Source organism: Dasypus novemcinctus, chromosome 15, assembly GCF_030445035.2.
Source record: "Dasypus novemcinctus isolate mDasNov1 chromosome 15, mDasNov1.1.hap2, whole genome shotgun sequence".
Taxonomy (NCBI): Eukaryota; Metazoa; Chordata; class Mammalia; order Cingulata; family Dasypodidae; genus Dasypus; species Dasypus novemcinctus.
Genome location: NC_080687.1, coordinates 20,933,572 through 20,956,750, shown reverse-complemented (window position 1 = coordinate 20,956,750; position 23,179 = coordinate 20,933,572). Strand labels below are relative to the sequence as shown.

Sequence of the window (23,179 nt, the reverse complement as noted above, 5' to 3'; positions counted from 1 at the left end):
AAAATAAAAATGGTGACATATATTTTTTAAAATGCTCCTTTCTTAAAGTCAAAGTTAAATGAAACTAGGAATTTTGCAGTTCTGGTTTAATACGTACTATTGGTCAGTAGAGAAAGAGAGAAAGGGAAGGAGGGGAGGAGGAAGAGAGGAAGAAAGGGAAGGAGAGAAGGATGGAGAGAGAAAGCGAGGCATTCTAAGCCTTAAAAAAAATGTACAGGGAGCAGATGTGGCTTAAGCAATTGGGTGCCCACCTCCCACACAGGAAGTCCCAGGTTCGATTCTTGTTGCCTCCTAAAGAAGACGAGCAGACAATGAGCAGACAGACAAGGGAGCCATCTGGGGTAGGAGGCTCCAAAAATTATTTTTTTAAAATTTACATTCTGAAACAAATGACAAACACATACAAGCATAATAATATATGTATTGTACAAATGCTGAACAATGGTACCTATTACATTAACATACATATTCTGATCTTGGTGTAATGTACATTCTGAGATGTATGAGCTGTTTATTTGGAAAATGATAAGGAAAAAAGTATGTGGAAGGAGGACATTAATTGGTTTTAAGATGTTTGGGCTTCACAGAGGAGCTGGAAATCTAGAACAAAGAAGAAAGAGTCAGGAAAGGGAGGTTATTCCAAGCATAAAGCCAAAGAATCTTGAAGTAGACAATGATATAAAAGGAGTGGTTACAATATTATACACTAGCACTTTTCTTATAAGAAAATAAATGATTATTTCCTTCCTTAAAAAACCTAAGTGAAATGTGTGGCCAATAACAAAAGATATATATTTTTTTAATTTCAAAAGACAAAAATATCATTTAATTTCAAAACGATAAAAGAATTTTAATTTAGAGATGAATAACGACAGAATCCAATAATGCACATTTTTTGAGAGGAATTAATGTTTTTTAAAAGGGACAGCAACAACACATTGTCCCTCAGGCAAGAAAACTAACAAGTTGGCAATCTACAGGGAGATAAAAGTAAAAAGTCTAATAAACAATGTGTTTCGAATACAGGAATTTTCTCTGTATTCGAAAAGTCAAGTTCTAAGTAAGGCATCTAAACCAAAATATGCCTAGAGGATCAATCACATTAGGAGAATAAATCCATTTCAGGGTCTCACCGTGTTTTACTTGCCAAATGCCGTGACTTAATTGTTTTAAAGACCTAGTCAAGATTCACTTAAAAAGTTCAAAAACTCTACCTGTTCCTTCAAAACCAAAGGATCTTTATTGCTCCCAATATGACTCTCAAAGACAGTAAAAAATAGTGAGTTAAATGTCCATAACCAGAAGATGCAATCTTATCTGTATAACCATAAAAGAAACAAACGAAATCCAGCTCTCCTTCAGATCAGTAATATATCTGCTAATTATTCTGCTTATTACTGATGGCTCCCCCCAGCACAACTACCTCAAAAGATCAGGAATATGCTCCAAACATAACTAATGTTTTCTGTATTGTTAGGAAACTATAATCCATGAATCTGGTAAATGCTTATCAAAAAAAACAGGTTAACTTTCACATGTCATTTCTAAGCCTAGAATGAAGAATCTTTTCCCTACTGAAAACTATAAGGCTGTACTTCCGGTCTAATTCTCAAAGTCTTTTTAACTAAAATTGTTGCTGGAATATTGCACTTTTCAAATGTAAAATGGCATAACTAAATACTCTTTTATGTGCTATTCAGCTGTAATTCAGTTTAAGTAAGCTTCTAAAGGGAACTAACTTCCACTTATTACTATATGTTGGTTTTTTACCAGAGCTTGAGTGATAGGATAATATCTTCCCCCCACCGAAGTCCCAGCAAATGACAAAGGATGGAGATGGAGGACAGCCTGTGCTCACCAATCATTGGTCTATGATGAACACTCTAAAGCCAAGGAGTCTTACCTGGAGAATTGTCGGTGCATACTCTCAATATCTTCCTTGGATGTGATTTAATTTCTTTGTGGGGGCAAACAAACTTGTAATACAAAATAGTTTAGGTACCATTTGTGGAAGGTTTGTTTTTTCATGTTCTTAATTTTATCACAGAATTCTGGTGTCCTTTTCTTTAGGAAATAAATTGGATGATGTATTTATAAATCATATATGATACTCAGATCTCAATATAATACCCAATATCTCTGGATCCATAATTCTTTACATACATACTGAATATTTTCCTAAAATGCATGATTTCACTTAATATCAGTGAATGCCATCTGCTTATTTTCTAGCCTGGAGACACATCTATGCACTTTATATTTACCCATCCTGGCATTTTTCTACTAGGAAAAGTTTTCAAGTCATTGCCAAAATTGTAGATTTCATCACATACTCCTTCTCATAGATGACATTAAAAATATTACATAAGCTACTGTCAGCACTATCTGAAGGACCCTTTGTTACAGAAGCATAAAAAAAATTTTTTGTGCTCATTCTCTACTATTTTCTAGCTCCAAATCAATTCTCTATGCATAATGGAAGAAGCTCTTCAATTCCATGAAAATGCAGTTTTTATTGTTCTTTTTATTATGCATTTCTTGGAGTTTCCTCTAGAATTTATCTAACATAGTCACATGGACAAAACCAACAGTACTTGGGTAAAATGGTGGGTTTTAGTAGCATGTTATAAATTTTTGCTAACATTTTTTTTACATTTCATTTTTGAGTTCCTTCAAAAACCAGGAATTTCTCTTTCGCTGGCTTCAACACAGTTTGTAAGTAGATACATGATGATTAAATCATTAATCCTATCTATAATCTCTGATTTTCCGAGTGCATAATTTTCTACACTGCTGACTAATCTAGATTCATGCATGTCCCATATTTGGAAACAAAATTGCAACTGAACAGCCTCAAAGTCACAAAAAAATTATACACACACACAAAAAATCATCATGTAATACTGGCTGTCAACCTAAAATTCAAGGTATTCAACTCTAAACAGCTATTTGTAGCCATCACTATGCTGAAATCCTTGATCCCACAACATTCTCTCTCAGTCTGAGAAGGTGACCACCTGCCTCACATTTCATGAAGAAAAGAAGCCATCAGGTGGGAACTTCTTTACCTTCTTGCCATCAAACCTATAAACTTTCTAGCATGTCTCTCTAAGGCTAATTCCTATACCTATGTGCTCTGAATACTAGCTCTTCCCCTTTTCCTCCCCCCCACCCATGTCATTTAACCTCTACTTCCTTCTTTCCATCAGCATTTACAATTAGTCTACTAAAAAAAGAAAAAGAAAAAGAAATTTCCAGTTATTATCCTCACTTCCTTGGTTCCCATGTATTTTTCACTACAAAGAACACATCACTGAACTGCCCCAGCCAAAGTCACCAACAACTGCCTTGGTTTTTAAACCCAATACAGTTTTTGGTTTGTGTTGGACTTAATAACAAGAATCAAACCTTATTTGATTTTTGGCAGTGTTTGCATATTTGATATTCCCTTCTTGAAATACACTTTTTTCTCGACTTCAGAAAAACTGTATACTATTACTCTGCCTACCTTTATATTTTTTCTACCTTTACGAAGTCATCTTCTACTCCCCTTTTCTACAATATCTTTTCTTTCTCACTATTTCTGGGCAACCTAATTCAATTCCAGTGTTTCAAGTATCACCAAAGCGAATTTATATCTAAAATCCTTATCTGTAGTCCAGATCTGTAAGGAGTTTTGGAACAATCTACCAGATGTCTCACATGAATCCTAAAATATATCTCAAATTTTTTTTTTTTTAAAGATTTATTTTTATTTATTTAATTCCCCTCCCCTCTCCCGGTTGTCTGTTTTCTGTGTCTTTTTGCTGCGTCTTGTTTCTTTGTCCGCTTCTGTTGTCGTCAGCAGCACGGGAAGTGTGGGTGGTGCCATTCCTGGGCAGGCTGCACTTTCCTTCGCGCTGGGTGGCTCTCCTTATGGGTGCACTCCTTGCGCGTGGGGCTCCCCTACACGGGGGACACCCCTGTGTGGCCCGGCACTCCTTGTGCACATAAGCACTGCGCATGGGCCAGCTCCACGCGGGTCAAGGAGGCCCGGGGTATGAACCGGGGACCTCCCACGTGGTAGACAGACGCCCTAACCACTGGGCCAAAGTCCGTTTCCCTATCTCAAATATTTTATCTGAAACAGAACTCTTTACCTCCCCTAACTTGCTCCTTTTCTAGAGTTACCTATGGTGGTAAATAACACACTGAAATTAAGTCAGAGACCTAGGTTTCAAGCTTAACCTACCTGGATTCCTCCTGGTTCCACATTCAGTCACCAAGTGCTAATGGTTTTACCTCCAACATCTCTCTCAAAACCAGCTACTGGGAAGTAGATATAGCTCAGTGGTTGAGCACATGCTTCCCACATACAAGGTCCTGGGTTCAATCGTTGGTATCTCTTTAAAAACAAAAAACACATCTACTTCTCTCTATCCCCACTGCTCTGATGTCTAAGAAAGGCCAACATCATCTCTCACATATTGCAACTGATTGGTATGCCAAATTCCATTCTTGCCCTACCTCAGGTCCATTCTTCTCAATGTTGGCAGTGGGTCTTCTTCATAAAACACAAATCCATCCATGGAACTACACTACACAGTGAACCCTAAGTTAAATGATGGACTATAGTTAATAGCGCAATAATAAAAATGTGCTTTCATCAATTGTTCCACACCAATGCAAGGTGTTAATAATAGGATGGTACAAGGGAATCCTGTATTTTATGCATGATTATTCTGTAACAATCTCTAATATTATAGTTAGTATAAATAATATTATAATGTAATAATCCCAACTTCTCTAATTAAAAAAAAAACACAAAAATCTAAGCATGCCATTCACCTGTGTAAAATACTTCAAGGCTTCCCATTGCTATTAAAGTTAAAATTAACTAACAAAGCCCACAAGCCTTCAAAGATCTGGAGCCCCCCTTAGTTCTCTACCTGTATGTTTAGCTACATATCCTCCCTCCTTTTCTGAGTATGCAATTCTTCTCGACAAGACCACTGCATTACTTCCCATTTCCATATTCTTCCCCTGACTAACTCATACTTATCTTTTAGATGTCTGCATAGACATCATTTCTTAACAGGGGAGTTTCTTTAAACTACCTAAGTCTCAAAGATACCTTTTTTACTATTCCTATTGTACACGGGTCATTCCTCTATCAAATCAACTTATCACAGTATATTATAACTTATTTTTTACTGCCTATCTTCACAGCAGGGACCTTGTTCATCTTATCCATCACTGGATACCAGCAACAGGCAGACACAAAGTAGACCATCGGTAATTTCTCAATGAATGAATGAGTGATTAAGATACTCTAAATTAAAGAAAGTAGTCTGTGCATTCATCAGGTCTATTCAAACACATCCTTTTCAAAATGTTTCCATAACCAAGGTCAATTTAGCAACAATGTTAATATATGTGTTCTTTCCTTTGACGGTCTTAAAGTACTATCAAATAATATGTTTTATTTCTAGAAAAATTATTTTTCTTGTGTGTAAAATCTCTTTATCAATTTTAAGTACAGACAGCAGTATTTTTAATGGAATTCTTCTAAAATAAAGCCTCTGAGAGTAAAGAGATCTATGGTCGCTCTCTTAGGGCACTGTCTATTGAAAATGAATCTAATAGAATAACCCACATAATAAAAGTCTGAAACTTTATAACACTAGAGAACTCTTTCTCTTTCCCACATATGAAATCAGTCTAACACTATATGTCTATATATTATAACTATTTCTGAAATTCTAAAAGGTCTAGTTAAGGCCTTTAGTTACTGGCTAAGGACTCATTTCACAAACAGATTTAATTCACCAGTACAATTCAGTCATTCAATTCTTAAAAAATGCAACTTACACCTGAAATATCCCTTTCATTTCTTTACCCAGAGCCCTAAGTACATTTAAAACATGCTTGGCTATAATGCTTTTCTTTTTATGATCAACCTACAAATAACTATATAATTATAAGGATCCCAGAATCAAAGCAACATTTGCACTCAAAAAAGTATATAAACTATAGCTCCTGCTAGATTAACTTGAACAGATTATTTCTTTAGTTTACTAAGCAGCTAAATGTTAGATTCATTTGTAATTCTTTACTGCCCTCTAAAGGTTGTTAAAAGAACTTCAGGTCTGATTTAAAATTTTTTTTTTCAGAACAGATAGTTATGTTTAGGTTTGTTTACCATGACCACCTAAATGAAGACTTCAAATTATTACAAGCAGAACACTTACGTTCATTACTGGATACTATACTTCTAAATCAAGCATACAAACTGAACTCTGTGTGTGTGTATGTATATATATTTATATGGGACAAACAAAGTAAATTCACTCTATATAGCAAATATATCTCCTAGTTCATTCAGACCCTAGAAAATTTACATAGAATAATATAATTTTTTTAAAAAGGGATTAGTATTTATTCTTACAAAATTAGTTTTAAGTGATGCTTTGGAAGAATTTGAGAAATGCAGTGTATTCAGAAGGGAAACCACCGTGTTTTTAAATACTCAGAAAAAAAACCATCTACTTTTTTCTATAAATCTTAACCACGTCTTTTCCTTCTGTTTAAATGGAATTGTCTCATGCTGAATTGCCATAAACATATTACTAAGGACAGAATAAAAGGCTAAATGATTCCCACTTTTGGTAAATTGAACTACCTTCAGGTTTTGCAATAAATTTCCTTGAACTTTCTACTCTTTTTGAAGAAAGACTGCATAGAATAAATCCTGAGTAATTATTCAATCTACTGTTTTAAAAAAATTCTTAAGAGCTTTAACATGTTTCTACATGATTCATAGACAGATATAATACTATGTTTAAAAGTGGTTTTATCAAATTTTATCAAATTACCCACCTGATTTATTTTTCTCAAGGATAAAGACTCAAAGGATTATTGCTTCCAAACTTTAATCAACTCTAAGGTTCCCCTCCACATTTCATCTAGAGGTCTTCCTTATATAATCAGGCAAGTAGTAATAACAATAACTACAATAATGATGATGATGACTGTGAACACTTACATGGTGCTTACCATGAGCTAAGCACTATTCTAAGTATTTTTTACATATATTTAATCCTGATAACAACCCTATGAGGTAAGTGCTATTATCATCACAATCTCCCAGATGAGAAGAATGAGGTAGAAATTAGCCTGAAGTTATACAGTATCACTAGTAGAGCCAGGACTTACCCAGGCAATCTAGCTCCAACATCTATGCTGATGATTAACCATTCCAGATTTATATATATATATATTTTTTTAAAGGTTTCTGTAAACACCTAAATTAGGCATAGAGAACTTTTTATATATGAATAATTATAGAGGTCTCCTTACTCATCCACATATACAAAATGGCTGGCACATATACAAAAAATTTAAGAGAAAACCTTCAACTAATCTTGTAAGGTATCATCATACTGCATTAAGTCTAAAACACTGTCAATTGTAAAATACATCAGTATATCTACTATCAAGAAAAAGAGCTGCCAAATAAAACGACAAAGTGGCTTAGTCCTGGAACAATACATGAATTAGTCACCTCCAAAGGGCTTGATAATTTCCCCAGCCTCCAACTGCAAGACCTGGCATTCCTTAGGCAATCCTTTCACATGCATATCAGAAACAACATACAGTACCTCTTCAGGTTTTTATGGACGTCTTCCTTTTCTTAGGTAATATAAAGCATTTGGTACTGCTTTACATGGAAAAATGGAATTATAGTCATTCTTTCAATAATAACAATTGCTACACTAATTTCAAATTTTTGCCCCACTGCTGTTTCTATGCCTTTCTACAAGCAGAAGTTTTTCATTATAGAATCACAGTGTAATCTTTTTGAAGACAAATAATTTCAACTATAGTTGGCACCAAAATGTAGTGTCAACAATGTACAAAACCCATTCCAAGTGGCATTAATAAGTTACCACCACGTTCACAAATGTATATGCAATGATACATCATGACTGTCGCCTGACAATGATTTTAGGTTACACATCAAGAAGTTAAAACACAGGCGGCGGACTTGGCCCAGTGGTTGGGGCGTCCGCCTACCACATGGGAGGGCGCGGTTCAGACCCTGGGATTCCTTGACCCGTGTGGAGCTGGCACATGTGCAGTGCTAATGCATGCAAGGAGTGCCCTGCGACAAAGGGGTGTCCCTGCGCAGGGAGCCCCATGTGCAAGGAGTGCACCCCATAAGGAGAGCCGCCCAGCGCGAAAGAAAGTGCAGCCTGCCCAGGAATGGTGCCACACACACGGAGAGCTGACGCAACAAGATGACACAACAAAAAGAAACACAGATTCCCGTGCTGCTGACAACAGAAGCAGACAAAGAAGACACACAGAGAACAGACAACCGGGGGGGGGTGGGGGGGAGGGAGGGGAGAGAAATAAATCTTTAAAAAAAAAACAGAAGTTAAAACACACACAAAAATACATATATTAGAAGTGATAACCTATGGTTTTAAAAAATCAATTAATATGAACAGCTAAATCTTAGTTTATTATTTTTCAAAATAAATAGTCCAGTATTTACTAGAGCAAAAACAAATCTAGGCTACCCCTACATTTTTTCATTTTTATTATTTTTGCTATTATCCATGCTGCTATTTGTGGTTGTTAGGCAAAATATAAAGAAGAAACAGAGTCCATTAAAAGAGATGAAAAAAATGTGAAGCCACAGGTTAAGAGACAGTGAACAGAAGCAGTAGGTAGGGTGGCTTACTGATGTTCTGTTCCCAATTTCCTAATAACATATTTTCCTGTATTACAGAAACTAGAAAACTAAAATGTACAGATTTCTATACAACTACAGTACTAAATGTGATTTAGGTTCCTCCAATAAGATGAATTAACATGAAACTCCAACTCATCTAAGATACTCAGCATGAGACACCCATGTTGCTGCTGCATATCCAGCAGGTACAGTGCAGCTCTGGAAACAATAGTTAGGGCAGGGTCTTCCAGATTCCCAAGTTGCAGCTAAGGTGATATGATCCTGTAAAAAGTAGCTGAGGGACTAGTTTCCTGACAGCAAAAAAGACAGCAGATCCCTTGAACAGCCAGTTGTGCTGGAGGTCCTTTCTAGAGGCCCAGCCTAGAGCTAGTGCCATCAATTCTTCCAAAGACTTTAAAGTATCTATTAAACAATGAGTCCAAATTCTGAGTCATACCTTTTCCTCTCCTATGCTAATTTTTGGCTCATTTTATCAAAAATTTCCATTTTTATTTTAAAACGAACTTGAGGGACTTGAATATATTTAACAACCATGTGATCTTGGGCCAGTCACTTCATTTTCTGGCTCTCAGACTATTCTCAATTGGAAATTGAGAAAATTTGACTATGGGCGCTCCAAAGTGCCTTCCACTTCTAAATATTTCTGAATCTAGCAATGATAAATAAGCATTTACCTAATGGTTCAGGTGTACACCCATAAGTTATTTCTAGGGTTGAACATTGCTCCTCAATTTGTATATAACGTCTTGTTTCAGAAATCAATTCTATCATAAGCATGTTTCATTCCACAAGATTAGAAAAGATGAAGGAAAACTGGTATCTTTCATTATTATTTTAGTCAAGGTATAATTTAGTACCAAGGGAAGCGGACTTGGCCCAATGGATAGGGCGTCTGCCTACCACATGGGAGGTCCAAGGTTCAAACCCCAGGCCTCCTTGACCCGTGTGGAGCTGGCCCATGCTCAGTGCTGATGCGCACAAGGAGTGCCCTGCCATGCAGGGGTGTCCCCCGCATAGGGGAGCCCGACGCGCAAAGAGTGCGCCCCGTAAGGAGAGCCACCCAGCATGAAAGAAAGTGCAGCCTGCCCAAGAATGGCACCGCACACACAGAGAGCTGACACAACAAGGTGACACAACAAAAAGAAACACAGATTCCTGGTGCCGCTGATAAGGATGGAAGCAGTCACAGAAGAACACACAGCGAATGGACACAGAGAGCAGACAACTGGGGGGGGGGGGTGGAGAGCGGGAAAAGGGAGAGAAATAAATAAAAAATAAATCTTAAAAAAAAAAAAATTTAGTACCAAGTGCACAAACTCTAACGTTAAGTATAACATTATTCCCATCAAGAATACATTTACTCAGGAAGTAGATGTGGCTCAAGTGATAAGGCCTTGGCCTACCATAAGTGAGGACCTGGGTTCAATCCCTGGGGCCTCCTGGTGAAAAAGAAGAAGAGAAAGCAGGGCCGCACAGTGAGCCAAGTGCCCATGTGGTGAGCTGAGTGCCTGTGTAGCAACCTGAGTGCCTGCAGTGAGCCAGTGCCCGCGCAGGTGAGTCACGTAGCAAGATGACAATGCAACAAAAGAGAGATGAAGGTAACAGTTAAAGTGAAGTACAGCAGAGACCAGGAACTGAGGTGATACAATTGACAGGGAACCTCTCGCCACATCAGAGGTCCTCAGGATCAAATCCCAGTGAATCTTAGAGGAAAAAGACAAGAAGAGAAGACAAAAAAGAGAAATAGATAGAGAAGATCACACAGTGAATGGACACAGACAGTAAAAGCAGCAGAGTGCAGGAGGGGAGAGCGGGAAAAAAATTTAAAAAGAGTACATTTACTCAGGTGAAGTCATCAATATAGATATGAAAGACATCATCTGAGAAATAACTTCCCAGAGATTCAGCGAATAAAGGGGAAAATTCCACTTGCTTAGAACTCTGGAGGACTACAGAGTTTGGAAAAGGACTCCACAAATGCTGAGTCAAAGAAAAGAAAAATATAAGGAAGGAAACTTAACCTAGTATTAAATATTGCCTAGGATTTACCTCCTGAGGGCCTCCTTTTTGCTCAAATATGGTCTCTCTGTAAGCCAAACTCAGCATATAAACGCACTGTCTTCCCCCCAGTGTAGGACATGACTTCCAGGGATGAGACTCCCTGGTACTGAAGGATTATTACCAAGCACCAACTAACAATGAATCTGGAAAAAGACCTTGATGAAAAGGGGGAAACTTTAAACACCAATGAGTTTTCATGGCTAAAAGACTTCAAAGTGAGTCAGAAGGTCATTCCAGAAGTTAAGCTTATGCATGTCTCAGCAGGATCTCATTGACTGCCACAGTAAACAGTGTCTCAAACAGCAGTTCCTGAGGGCTCTAGAGCATCTAGCTACAGGCAAAGCAGACAATTCCAGGAATTCAGTACCCTGTGGGCCTTACCTTGGAATATACGCTCCCCAATATAACAGAGTTAGACTCATTTATAATTTACCTATCCATGGATTTTCTGCCCTTTTTATTTGAACCTAAAATTAGCCCTACACTTGTCAAATATTTTAATATATCCCAAAAACATAAATCTTCAATTTCATATGCGGATGAGTCCTGAATCTCAGCAGAGTTGCAACACATACTCGCAAGTTCATTGGACTTGCCCAGGACAACTTAAAGGATGATGATGGATAACATTTATCCCAGGAAGCAGAGACTGTCTGCAAGCAAGACAGCTCCCATTCATCTGCCCCATGGGATCTAAACCTTCTCTCAATCAGAGACAGGGTGGGCATCACCATCCTAAAATCCTCAAGATTGAGGAATGAACAAACATAAGGGAAGAAAGTAACTATCGACTAAAGTAGACTTATGATTATTCTAGCAATGGAAAAACTAGTATCACTGATAAAAAGGCAGTGACCACCAGAGGTTCTGAGGGGAGGGAGAGGGAAGAATTGGTACAACATGGGGCATTTTGGGGGCACTGGAATTGTCCCATATGACATTGCAATGATGGATACAGGCCACTACATTTTGTCAAAACCTATAAAATTGTGCAGGGCAAAGTGTAAACTATACTGTAAACTACAGTCCTTGGCTAGTACAATGCTTCAGTATGTGTACATCAATTGTAACAAAGGTACCACACTTATGAAAGATGTTGTTCATGTGGGAAAGTGTATGTAAGGGGGGCAAATGGAAACTCCTGTATTTTTGGTGTAACATTTATGTTATCTAAAGCTTCTTTAAAAATAAAAAAATATATTTAAAAAAGATGTTAACATCATGAGCTCTTGAAGAAATATAAATCAAAAGCACGAGGGGGAGCGGATGTGGCTCAAGCAGCTGGGTACCTGCCTCCCACATGAGAGGTCCCAGGTTTGGTTTCTGGTGCCTCCTAAAGAAGACAAGCAAACAACAAGCAAAAACAACAAGCAGACAACGAGCAAAAGCAAAAAGAAAACAAGCAAAAAAAAAAAAAAAACGAGCAGGTAGCAGATGTGGCTCTAGCAGTTGAATACCCGCCTCCCACATGGGAGGTTCTCAGTTTGGTTCCTGGTGCCTCCTAAAGGAAAAAACAAAAACAGACAACAAGCAAAAATAAAACAAGCAGACAACAATCAAAAACAACAGCAGACAATGAGCACAAACAACGAGCAAAAAGACAAGGGAACCATCTCATGTGGTAGGGAGCACAATGAGATATCATTGTATACCCACCAGAAAAGTTACTATAAAAAAACAGAAAACTACACGTGTTGGAGAGGATGCAGAGAAACAGGAACACTCCATCATTGCTGGTGGAAAAGTAAAAGAGAGCAGCCACTGTGGAAGACAGTTTGACAGTTCCCCAGGAAACTACGTATACAATTACCATATGATCCGACAATCCAGCTACTAGGTTTTTACTCAGAAGAATTGAAAGCAGGGACTTAAACAGATACTTACAAACCAATGTACACAAAAGCATTATTCACAGTTGCCAAATGATGGAAGCAGCCTAAGTGTCCATCACCCGATGAATGGATAAGCACAATATGGTATATACATACAATGGACTATTATTCAGCCATAGAAAGGAATGAAGTCCTGATGCATGCGAAAACATGGCTGAACCTTGAGAACATTATGCTGAGTGAAATAAGCCTGACACAAAAGGACAAATATTGTACAATCCAGCTGATATGAACAAATTTTAATAAGCAAACTCAGTCAGAATCTAGAATATAGGTGATTATCAGAGGATAGACTGAAATTAGAGAATGGGGAGCTGATGCTTAATTTGTACAGAATTTCTATTTAGGTTTATTTTAAAGGTTTGGGAACAGATGGTGATAATGGTAGCATTATTGTGAGTATAACTAAAAGCACTGAATTTTACAGAGGAATGTGATTAAAAGGGTAAACTTTAGGTTGTATATATTACTAGAATAAAAATTAAAAGATAAAACATAGGACTGTATAACACAGTGAACACTATTGTAGATGATCGACTTTAGTGACCTAATCAAGAGCATTACAAAAAATTCAGAGGGAAGGAGCACTGTGGGCAAACTGAATAACTTAAAATAATATACCCAGTTAAGTAAGTGAATAATCCTGTCATATACCTAGAAAAATGCTATATTTATGATATAATGGAAACAGCAAAGAGATGCAGAGCTGAAAGCCTTAGAATGAAATCCCCTCTGTGACTGACTCTGTCTTGCCTCCATTTTAAGAAGTAATCCATATGCCTGCCAATCCACCTTCTCTAGGAAGTGAGGGACAACTATGAAGGCATTAAAGTGTTTGGAAGAAAATGTTCCCTCTCACTTTCTTCTTAGCTATTTCAGAGGATTCCAACTATTAATTTTCTCTCTGAAAAAAATAGCCCAAAGGAAGCTAGCTCATTACCATAAAAGTATCATGCCCCATTGGGAAAAAAACATGCTGGGAATACAGTAAATACTGATACCGAGTAAAACCTGATAATCCCAGATTTTGACATTAGCTCAGACAGGTACAAGGTCCTGTCCAGCAGCTTTCCATGGGTGTCATTATTTGGAACTTTGATAGCAATTCAAGGGATCAGCATTTAACCTAGTAAAGAAGGAATGGTCATACAGTCTTTTCTTCAAAGCACTGCTCCTTTTTATTATTATAACTAATTACTTTTCACCAATGAAAGCAGTAAGGATATATACAGTTTAATTTTTCTCTAAAGACATATTTATTTAAATACTTTCTCAAAGGTTTCGATAAAATAAGTTTCAATATAAAGATTTCAAAATTAACTATAGTCACTGAATATCTGTAACATTAAGGTAAACTTGACTATCCAACACCTGAGAATTTTTAATATAGCATTAAACTATAAAATATTATAAAATAATTCCATGTCCTGGAGTTTATGAACCCAAACAAAACATTAAAGCAATTCCCAAAAAGAATTTAATTAAAACACCAGCTAAATGAATTCTAAATAAACCAGTGATTTAAATGGCTTTCTTTCCTTGAAAATTGGCAATTACAAAATAATAATAATCTATAAACACCAGAGTGAAAACAAATGGTTCTAAATGAACATCACAGTCTGAAAGAAGCCTAACAACTCAATTTTATTTCTGATTTCCACTGAAGGCAAGATAAGCAGTATTACAAATGAGCCTTTTAACAACTCAAAACCATAAGCAAAATAATAAATCATTTTTAAATTCAGTATTATGATACATACACATTTAGGTATTTGCTGATTTGCTGGAAACCATACACAGTGCAAAGTTTTTGATAAACGTATGTAAGGTTAGCACCCAATTTATTTTGATTGCTTATCTGATTAGTATTCTACCTGGCATATTTCTCAGGAGCTTTGCATTACACATATGTCCTTTCCGTATGTCAGTAAGGATATATTCCATCCGTTTAGCCCTCCACAGGAAGTTAAATACTCTTAGGTAGTGGCTCATACATTCTCGAGTAAATACCTGAAAGGAAGAGCAGAAGACAGGCTTATATTATTCTATGGCATAAGAAGCTTCCCAATATAGGTCTCAGTGTGGATGTTTGTTTTTTCCTTTTACAAAAAAAGCCAGAGAATACTCTAATACATTTTAAACAAATAATAACCTTTAATAAATATTAAGTAGCATACAAGCAACTAATATGGTACATTTTAGGAAAGTATAACAACCACATTTACTATTTCAATGCCAAGTAGCCATACAAATCAAACTCACAATAAAATAAGTATTCTGTTTTACAGATGGGAAAACAAAGGCCTAAAGTGGCACAGCTAGTAAATGGTAAGTCAGGAATTTTAAACCTAGTTTAAATCTACTCTTAAATGTGGACTCCTAACTTCAACTCCAAATGTGTAGCTATTATTTTCTACCTCAACCCACCTGAAGGATATGTGAAGTAGGATCACACTTTCTTCTGTAACAATAGCTCATTATAATAATGAATCTCATGCAATGTAAGCCTAGAAGAATCTCCAGTCTGAAAACAGTCCTCCAGGTTATTCTAATATATTATTTATTGCTTCTGAATACTTCATTTTCAATGTAATTGTAAGGCAGTTGTTTCACAATCAGAGAAGAATGAGCCCTTGCAGGGTAGAGATCATGCTGGGCCTCCTTCCATGCCCATCCCCCCACCTAGGATTCCCAGATTTATCAACCCTAGTTAAATTTCAACTTAGCCCAGTTAAATCTGAATTTAGATAAACCATGAAAATTTTTTTAGTGTATGTCCCATGCATACAGATAACAAATAGGGTTTTCTGCAAACTGCAGCCAATCACATTTCTAACGGATACAAGTGTGTACATAATAGACTCAGGCACATTTTTAACCTTTACCTGATGACTTGGGCAGAAAATTCATTTATTATTTGTTTTAAACTTAACAGTACAGAGAACTGGATATAGATTATCTGTAAATTCTCCCTCCTTATCTTACAAACAGAACCTGAGTTCTCAACAGCAGGACTAGGCTGGGCATCAGGAAGCATAAACTTTATTCAGAGCTTTCTTCTCAAGCCCTTGAATCCAGATTTGATTCATATCTTTGGGTCTTTATTCCTATTAATGTTCTGTAATGCTTTAATCTATATTTTTGCCTGCTTAAATCCTATCCATCCTTCAAGGACAAAGGCCACACATCTTTCTTCAATCACACCTATTTTCTTCTTCTTCCAGTATTTCTGATAGTTATTCCTTGAGTCTTACAAATTTAGTATTTAGTTGCATTGTTTTACCTTGTTTTGTTTATATACTTGTCATTACTCACCTGTTAGCTAGGACTATCTACTTATTCTATATGCCTTTTTGTACCAGGTCTGGTACTGACTGATGATTAAATGTTTAAACAGAAGTGATAAAGAAATGGTTTGTAAGTACTGCAAAATCAAATATGGAATGTTTTGAAGAGAATCTATTTTGCTGTGCTGCCCAACTGTTAATGTTCTTGCAATTATAGAAATAAAAGCTAAGCTATTTAAATAATTGTATTACTAAGTTAAAGAACAATTTGCTATACAAATGCTATTTTAAAGGGTTCCTATAAGTACCAAGATCCCATAGCACATTTAAAGTGAATTGGTTTTTCTTTTAAAAAATCAAAGTTAATTGTAACTACTTAGAAATATTAACTTTTTAGGAGGAAGATGTTCATATTCCAATGCATTTCTATGAGAGGAAACAATCACATTTGGTTAGCTTTTCGATTTATATGGTCTTTCAGTCCATCTGTACTGCAAAATAGTTGAGAGAAATACTAAACAAATATGCTTCTGACATGGATCCTTGGAAAACTCGAGAAATAGATGTATTTTATCCTGCCTGTTGTCAACATGAGACGATTAAAGGTAACTTTTCTTTATTCTTCTTTACCCAATATTAGGCTATCTGACCACACATTACAACTCTGTGATCTTAAAACAAAGCTTAAACCCTTCCTTAATTGTAATGTCAATTTCAATTATACTAAATCATACTAAAATTTTGGATAAAATAACTGATTTTTCTCAAATACTTTAAGATTCATAAAAAGATGAACAAAAATATTTTTAATGTTTGATGCGCTTTATTTAGCTAATAAATTTTTATTTGTATAACTTGAGTTTTTAATTTCCCAGATTAATTTCTCAAATTAAACCTACACTAAAACGTCATTGATACCGTAGATCACAGAAATAGTGTGAGGCTAAAATTAGGTTATGCTTTATAAGATGTAATTATATATTTATGTTATATAAGACATACTCATTACAACTAAATTCTATATGCTATAGAGTCAGATTCTACAAGAACCACTAAGATGAAATTTTACAGCCAAGCTAAATTACTTTTTAACAAATACTTCCCCAATAATTAAAAGAAATGTAATGTCCTTCAATATTTCAGATACAGAAACGACTGAAGTAAGTACAAAGAGCTATCTTGGTCAAGGAAAGTTTATTCAAGACTAAATAAAGAAAAAAATAAATATTTTAAGAAGGGGTACTTTAATCGCAGTAAGAAGATAACTGCTGGTCACTTTTTTATGATTTGGTAACTGTTAAAAAAAAACTACTTTTCTTTACAAATGATAAAAGAACTATGAAAAATAGTACAGCTATTTTCTCATCAGTTAACATGAATACTAAATACCATGTTTCATTTAAGTTATAAAAATACAATCCTCCTAAAACATACTTTATAATTCCATTCAAATTATCCTAAATTAGTTGCTACAGTCTAAGAATAGAACAAAATGAACAATCCATTTATTAAGCACTTTCTGCACAAATGATAGAACAAATGATATTTTCAAGAATTCTTAAAATAATAGAACATTTTAGCATTCATTAATAATTATTTGAAACACAAACACAATTTTGGCCTAAGAATTCATTCAATGGGTATATCCTAGATGTCAAGTGATCACTTTAATTAGTTCTTAGAGAAGAAAGCCAAATGTAAAACAATGAAATGTTTAGCCATCTTGATAGCTGTGAATACTATAAAAATAAACAGAATGATCTTACAGTTGCAATTGGTCCATCAACATGATAATCTAGGCTGAAGACATCCCACCCAGTATCACCTGGAGAGACCTAACACAAAAACAAAAAAGAAAAAAACACACAAATAATAGCAGGACTTTCCATCAGTGTTAAGCTCACTGCCAAAGAACTTATTTAATTCCCAAAGAAAAGGCAACAAAATGATACCCAATTTATAAAGAGTGCTAAATATGTTGAGTGCATATCCACATGGGAGCAAGGAATCAAATCTTTTTGTCAACTTCTTTATCCTCAGCATTCAGACACTGACTGGCACATAACAAGCACTCTACAACTATTTTTAAATGAATGGGATATTTTTGAAAGAATTTTGAAAATGTGTGTAAATTAATCACCATTTTTATGACCAAAATCCCACTGCTTTATAACATACTTCAAAACTTTAAAAGTTGGTATTTTAAGAAAACCAGCAGGTTATGCTGATGTTCTTCATTAAGCAAATAATGATGTTTACAATACCCACTTCCCTAAGAAAAGTTGTCCTCTACCAAACTGAAAGCTAAAAGCTAAAAACATCTATTTTTAATAATTATTATACATCTTCTTCTCTGCCTCCTAATAGATTACTATTAATAGCAAGCATTTACTATGTGCTACCAAACAATATGATAGTTTATGTACTATATCCAATTTAAACCTTATAACCCTGAGAAATATCCCCTTTTTAAGATGAAAAACTGAGACTTAGTGAGGTGACATTAAGTAACCTGCCTAAAATCTCAAAACTAACAAGTGACAGAGGTAGGATTCAAATTCAAATTATCCAATCTTCCAATAACAACCTTAACCACTGAACTAGTTATGTCTTAAAAATCATTTTAAAAATTAGCTAAAATAACTTGGTCTCAGAGGTTGTTTTTTTTTTATTTTGTTTTTGTTTTTGCAAAAAAGTGTCATTTCAAATAGGGAAAGTTAAAATACCTCCAGAAGCCTGACATCCAGTCTTTTGAGAATTTCAGGACTGTCAAACTGTGCGTTGGTTGCTCTGACAGCGGTTTCAAGAATTCCAGTCAAGTTATGTTGATACAGAGTAGTAGCTGGACGGACAAGCTCTGGTCTAACAAATTTTTTTAAAATTAAAGAAAACATTACTTGGATTTTTAATGAACTTTAAAAGTAAGCATTCAAATGATAAAAACTGAGAAGACAAATAGGACCAAAACAATAATGTAGTTAAAAAAAAAAAAAGGTTTCACGGTATTAACTGTAAATAGGGTTTTACCAATTATTTTGGTAAATAAAACATTTCTTTAAAATTGAAAAAAAAAAGAAAATAGGTTTGATTTAGCTTAAACTGGAAATAATTATACATGCCATAAATGTTAATGAATAAATTTTTCAAACTTAAGACTGTGCTAAGAGGAAAATGCATTATTTTAATTTCCTATATGAGATGCAATGGGAGAAAAAAGCAGAGGTCTTCATTAAATCAAATAGAGCAATAAGATACATGGATGTCGTAATTCTAAAAGGCCAAGAACTACCACACGATCAGTACACATTTCTGAAGGGTTATCTGTATATTTTAAATATGGAGATAACGTTTCTCTGATCAAGAGGTGATTCCACACAAACGAGGATCTATTGATGGCACTCCTTTTAAAAACTAGAAACTTAAAAAATACCTTTCAGAAGAAATAAATTTTTCATTTAATAGCAAAAAATGAGATATTTTAAATATTAAAACATGAGGCAATTATGGTAAGTTAACAAAATGATTCGATACATAATCTGTTACATGGGTCTCTAAATTTCACTTTAAACTGTAAGAAATGATTTGCTCATCCCTATACACATCAATTTCCATACACATACTCTCTCCTAAGCAACCTAATAAGCCTACACACCCCACACCTTCACATGTACTCACATTTTAGCCCTTTGGCATTAAAAGAACACTTCATCACTTAAAAACTCCTCACCCCTCATATTTCATACTTCCAAAAGGAAGTCTCACAACCAGTATTTAACTATATAGTAAACCCCTTCATTTCTTAAAGTACAGAAATGATACTTCAATAAGTATAGTCACGAAGTTTTTATGTTTGGCAAATAACCAAATCTTTCATAAGCGAAGTGATTTAACAATTTCACAGTGTCACTCAAGCACGGAGAAACAGGTCAGCTATTGCTATATGTGCCTCAAAACACTGTACTCTTCATATTGAGGAATGACTTCTGGTTAGACAGGAAAACTTTCATAGTTTATATTATCTAAAACATTGGTTCTCAAAGAGAATTCCCCACTACAGCAGCAGCAGCATCAACTGGGAACTTTGTTAGAAATGCAAAATTTGAGTCATAACCCAATCTACCGAATCAGAAGTACTGGAGGTGGGCAGTCCATTAACCAGCAATCTATCTTAACAAACCCTCTCAGGGATTCTGATAACACTGAAGTTTGAGAACCAAAGGCCTAAAACAAATGCTTGATTAGCACAGGTATAATTTAAAGGTAACTTACTATTTTAAGTGTCCTAAAGGGGGCACAAAAAATAGTAATTTCCATTCTTATAAATGTCACGTGCTGTGGCCCACAACTCGGTATGCGCACTCGCCAAGGCTGTCGAGTGCCCCTGGATTGCATTCCTAGGATCTGGATTGTTTCTAGAGCTACGAGCATAACTTGCTCTGATTCAGAGCTCTCTGCATCTCTATGGATGGAAGAGAAGGACACATTTAATTCTGGAATGGAAGATGCCATGACAAATGTCAGGGAACAAAGAGAAAAGGGAGTTTTTCGGTTGCTTTTTTTTTTTTTAAAAACAGGAAACAATTTAAACTAAAAATATGGAGCTAAAACTTAAGTTTTAAAATATACATTGATTTTCTGATTAATTTCAAACTAAAGCTAAAATTAATTTTTATTATACCAAGAACACCTTTTATATTAACAACTACCATAAGTACCACAGTATTAATAGTAAGTAATAATAGTAAAGCATAGTATAAGACAATTATGCTTGGCTAGTAACCAAAACAAAAATGCAAGGGAGTGTAACTTTTCAAAATTTTACAATTTTATATTTTCAATTTTTAAGAAATAAACAATGTAAGAATTCAACCCAGAATCCTCTAACATCATTTATTTCTTTTAAACAAAAATTGTACAAACCCTTCTTTTTATCATGTTTAATCTACCATATATTCATGAAATCAAAGTAGACAGTTATAATTTTCTTACTTTAGCAAATCCATTAAGTGCCTTATAAAATCTCCTTGACCAAGAAGTAAGTACCGCCTCATTGCCTGCATGTGGTCCAACAAGCTGTATTTTTTATTGAGAACATCCAATAGGTATTTACTGGTCTCAAAATAAGCTGCATCAATTTTCCCCTGAAATGCATTTTCTAAATCTGTGAATAAATCTGCAGCTGTAAAGAACAAATGACAAAGTATACATATACACATTATTTATATTTTAACATATTTAACGAAGAAAACAAAAAAGCCATGCAGGTACAAAAGTCAATACCAAAACCTATAAATAGCATCAATGAAATACTAAAAACAAGCCATATGCAGTACATATTTTTAGTGAATAGAAAGCTTAATCACAAGACTGTGAAACTGAAAACTCTAATATTCAGTTGAATTTACAGCAAACATCTACATTTTGACCAATAAAAGGAACACGTAACAGAACTTAGTCATTATTTCAAGGATTTGAACTAGAAATCCTTCTACAATGAAACTAACTTGAAATCACACTAAAACACTGGGTAAAAAGTCCAAAGAGTATATAAGGCAAGTCAGTGTTGATTCCATTATATAAATAATGGAATAAAGATATAAAAATAAAGATATTTTTATAATATTTTGTATAACGTGAATAAGTTTTATATTTGCGAAACTCCGTATGAGTTAGGTATTGTAATCATCAGCCATATGATACCATCATAAACTGTAGGGAAAACATTAAAGATGTTCTAGTAGACTGTAATAAAACCTGTTATCAATAAAGAAGTCTATCTAAGCAGTAACATAAAAAATAAGTATTTTTCATGTTATAATTTATAGATTATGTATATAATCTAAATTATGTACATATTAAGACTTCTTATAATGCTAATTTCCATCTGTATAACATAGAACAGCTGATAAAATATATCTGGGGAAATGGATGTGGCTCAAGCAACTGAGATCCCGCCTTTCACATGAGAGGTCTGGGGTATGGTTCCCGTGCCTCCTGGAGAAGATGAGCAAGACAGCAAGCAGGCATGACAGGCAGGCACAGTGAGCTGACGCAACAAGATGGCACAACAAGGAGACACAAAATGGAAAGACAACGAGAGACAAAACAAAGCAGGGAGCTGAGGTGGCTCAAGTGATTGAGCGCCTCTCTCCCACATGGGAGGTCCCAGGTTCGGCTCCTGGTGCCTCCTAAAGAGAAGACGAGCAGACACAGAGAGCACACAGCTAATGGACAAAGAGAGGAGACAGTGAGCACAAAACAATGAGGGTGGGAATAAATAAATAAAAGTAAATCTTAAAATATATATATATATCTGAATACCTGATTTCATTTAAAACCCTAACAACACAAACTAGAAAATAATCCCAATGTTGAGGAACAATCTAAGACTGACAGAAGGTAGCATACTCATTCGAGGTTAAGGAAAAATAAGAGACAAAGGCGAAGCCTTTAGATTCCAAGTTTAAGTCTATTTCTACTGTCTGAGTTAACCAATTTGGAAATATCTTAAGTCTTTATTTAGGTTGTTTTTTGCTTGTTCTTTAGAATAATAAATTCTCTAAGAAAAATCTACTTCAGTATTTTTGTTATTCCAATTATACATTAGTATGGGAAAAATACCCAAAGTGAAGAAAACGGACACTGTTTTCACTAGAAGTCCAACTGATGCTCACAACATTATTAGCCAACCTGATGATCTGTACCATTTTAATATTTGGGGGAATGGGCAAAGAAGCTTATCTTTCCTTTGATCTAAGAAGTTTTAAAAATGTAAATATTTCACCTCAGAAATGTTTTTTCTCTACCTTTCAATCATTAAGTATTTTCATTCCAAAGAAAAGGTTTACAATATAAACAAATTTTAGACAAATTAGGCTACCATAATAAATAAAATTCAAACCTTTCTTGAACACTATTTGTTCCTTATGCACCAGTTTTTTAAAAATCCAACACCTGTTTTTTTTTTTATTTTTTTAAATAGCAGTTATTCTAGTGGGTGTGAAATAGTATCTCACTGTGCTTTTAACTTGGATTTTACAAATGGCTAATGATGTTGAAATCAAACCCACAATGACAGACCATTTCACACCCATGAGAATGGCTGCTACTTAAAAATGGAAAATAACTGTTGGAGAGGATGCACAGAAATAGGAACAGTCATTCATTGCTCACAGCAATGTAAAAAGATGCAGCTCCTG

The 23,179-nt window shown here is 35.1% G+C and overlaps 1 protein-coding gene across 3 annotated transcripts in view; it reads right to left on the bottom strand.

The window, feature by feature from the left end:
• Positions 1–23,179, bottom strand: part of TUBGCP3 (tubulin gamma complex component 3) — a 125,251-nt gene that overhangs the window by 40,870 nt on the left and 61,202 nt on the right. For all 3 annotated transcript variants that reach the window (XR_011645804.1, XM_004450720.5, XM_012522297.4), the window contains exons 14-17: positions 20,970–21,159; positions 18,707–18,842; positions 17,747–17,815; positions 14,568–14,703 (exon numbers count right to left, since the gene is read on the bottom strand). Coding sequence is in view for 2 of the 3 variants with exons in the window: in XM_004450720.5 (XP_004450777.2) it covers positions 14,568–14,703; positions 17,747–17,815; positions 18,707–18,842; positions 20,970–21,159 (531 nt within the window). In the remaining variant the exon portion in view is untranslated. The remainder of the gene's footprint in view (positions 1–14,567; positions 14,704–17,746; positions 17,816–18,706; positions 18,843–20,969; positions 21,160–23,179) is intronic.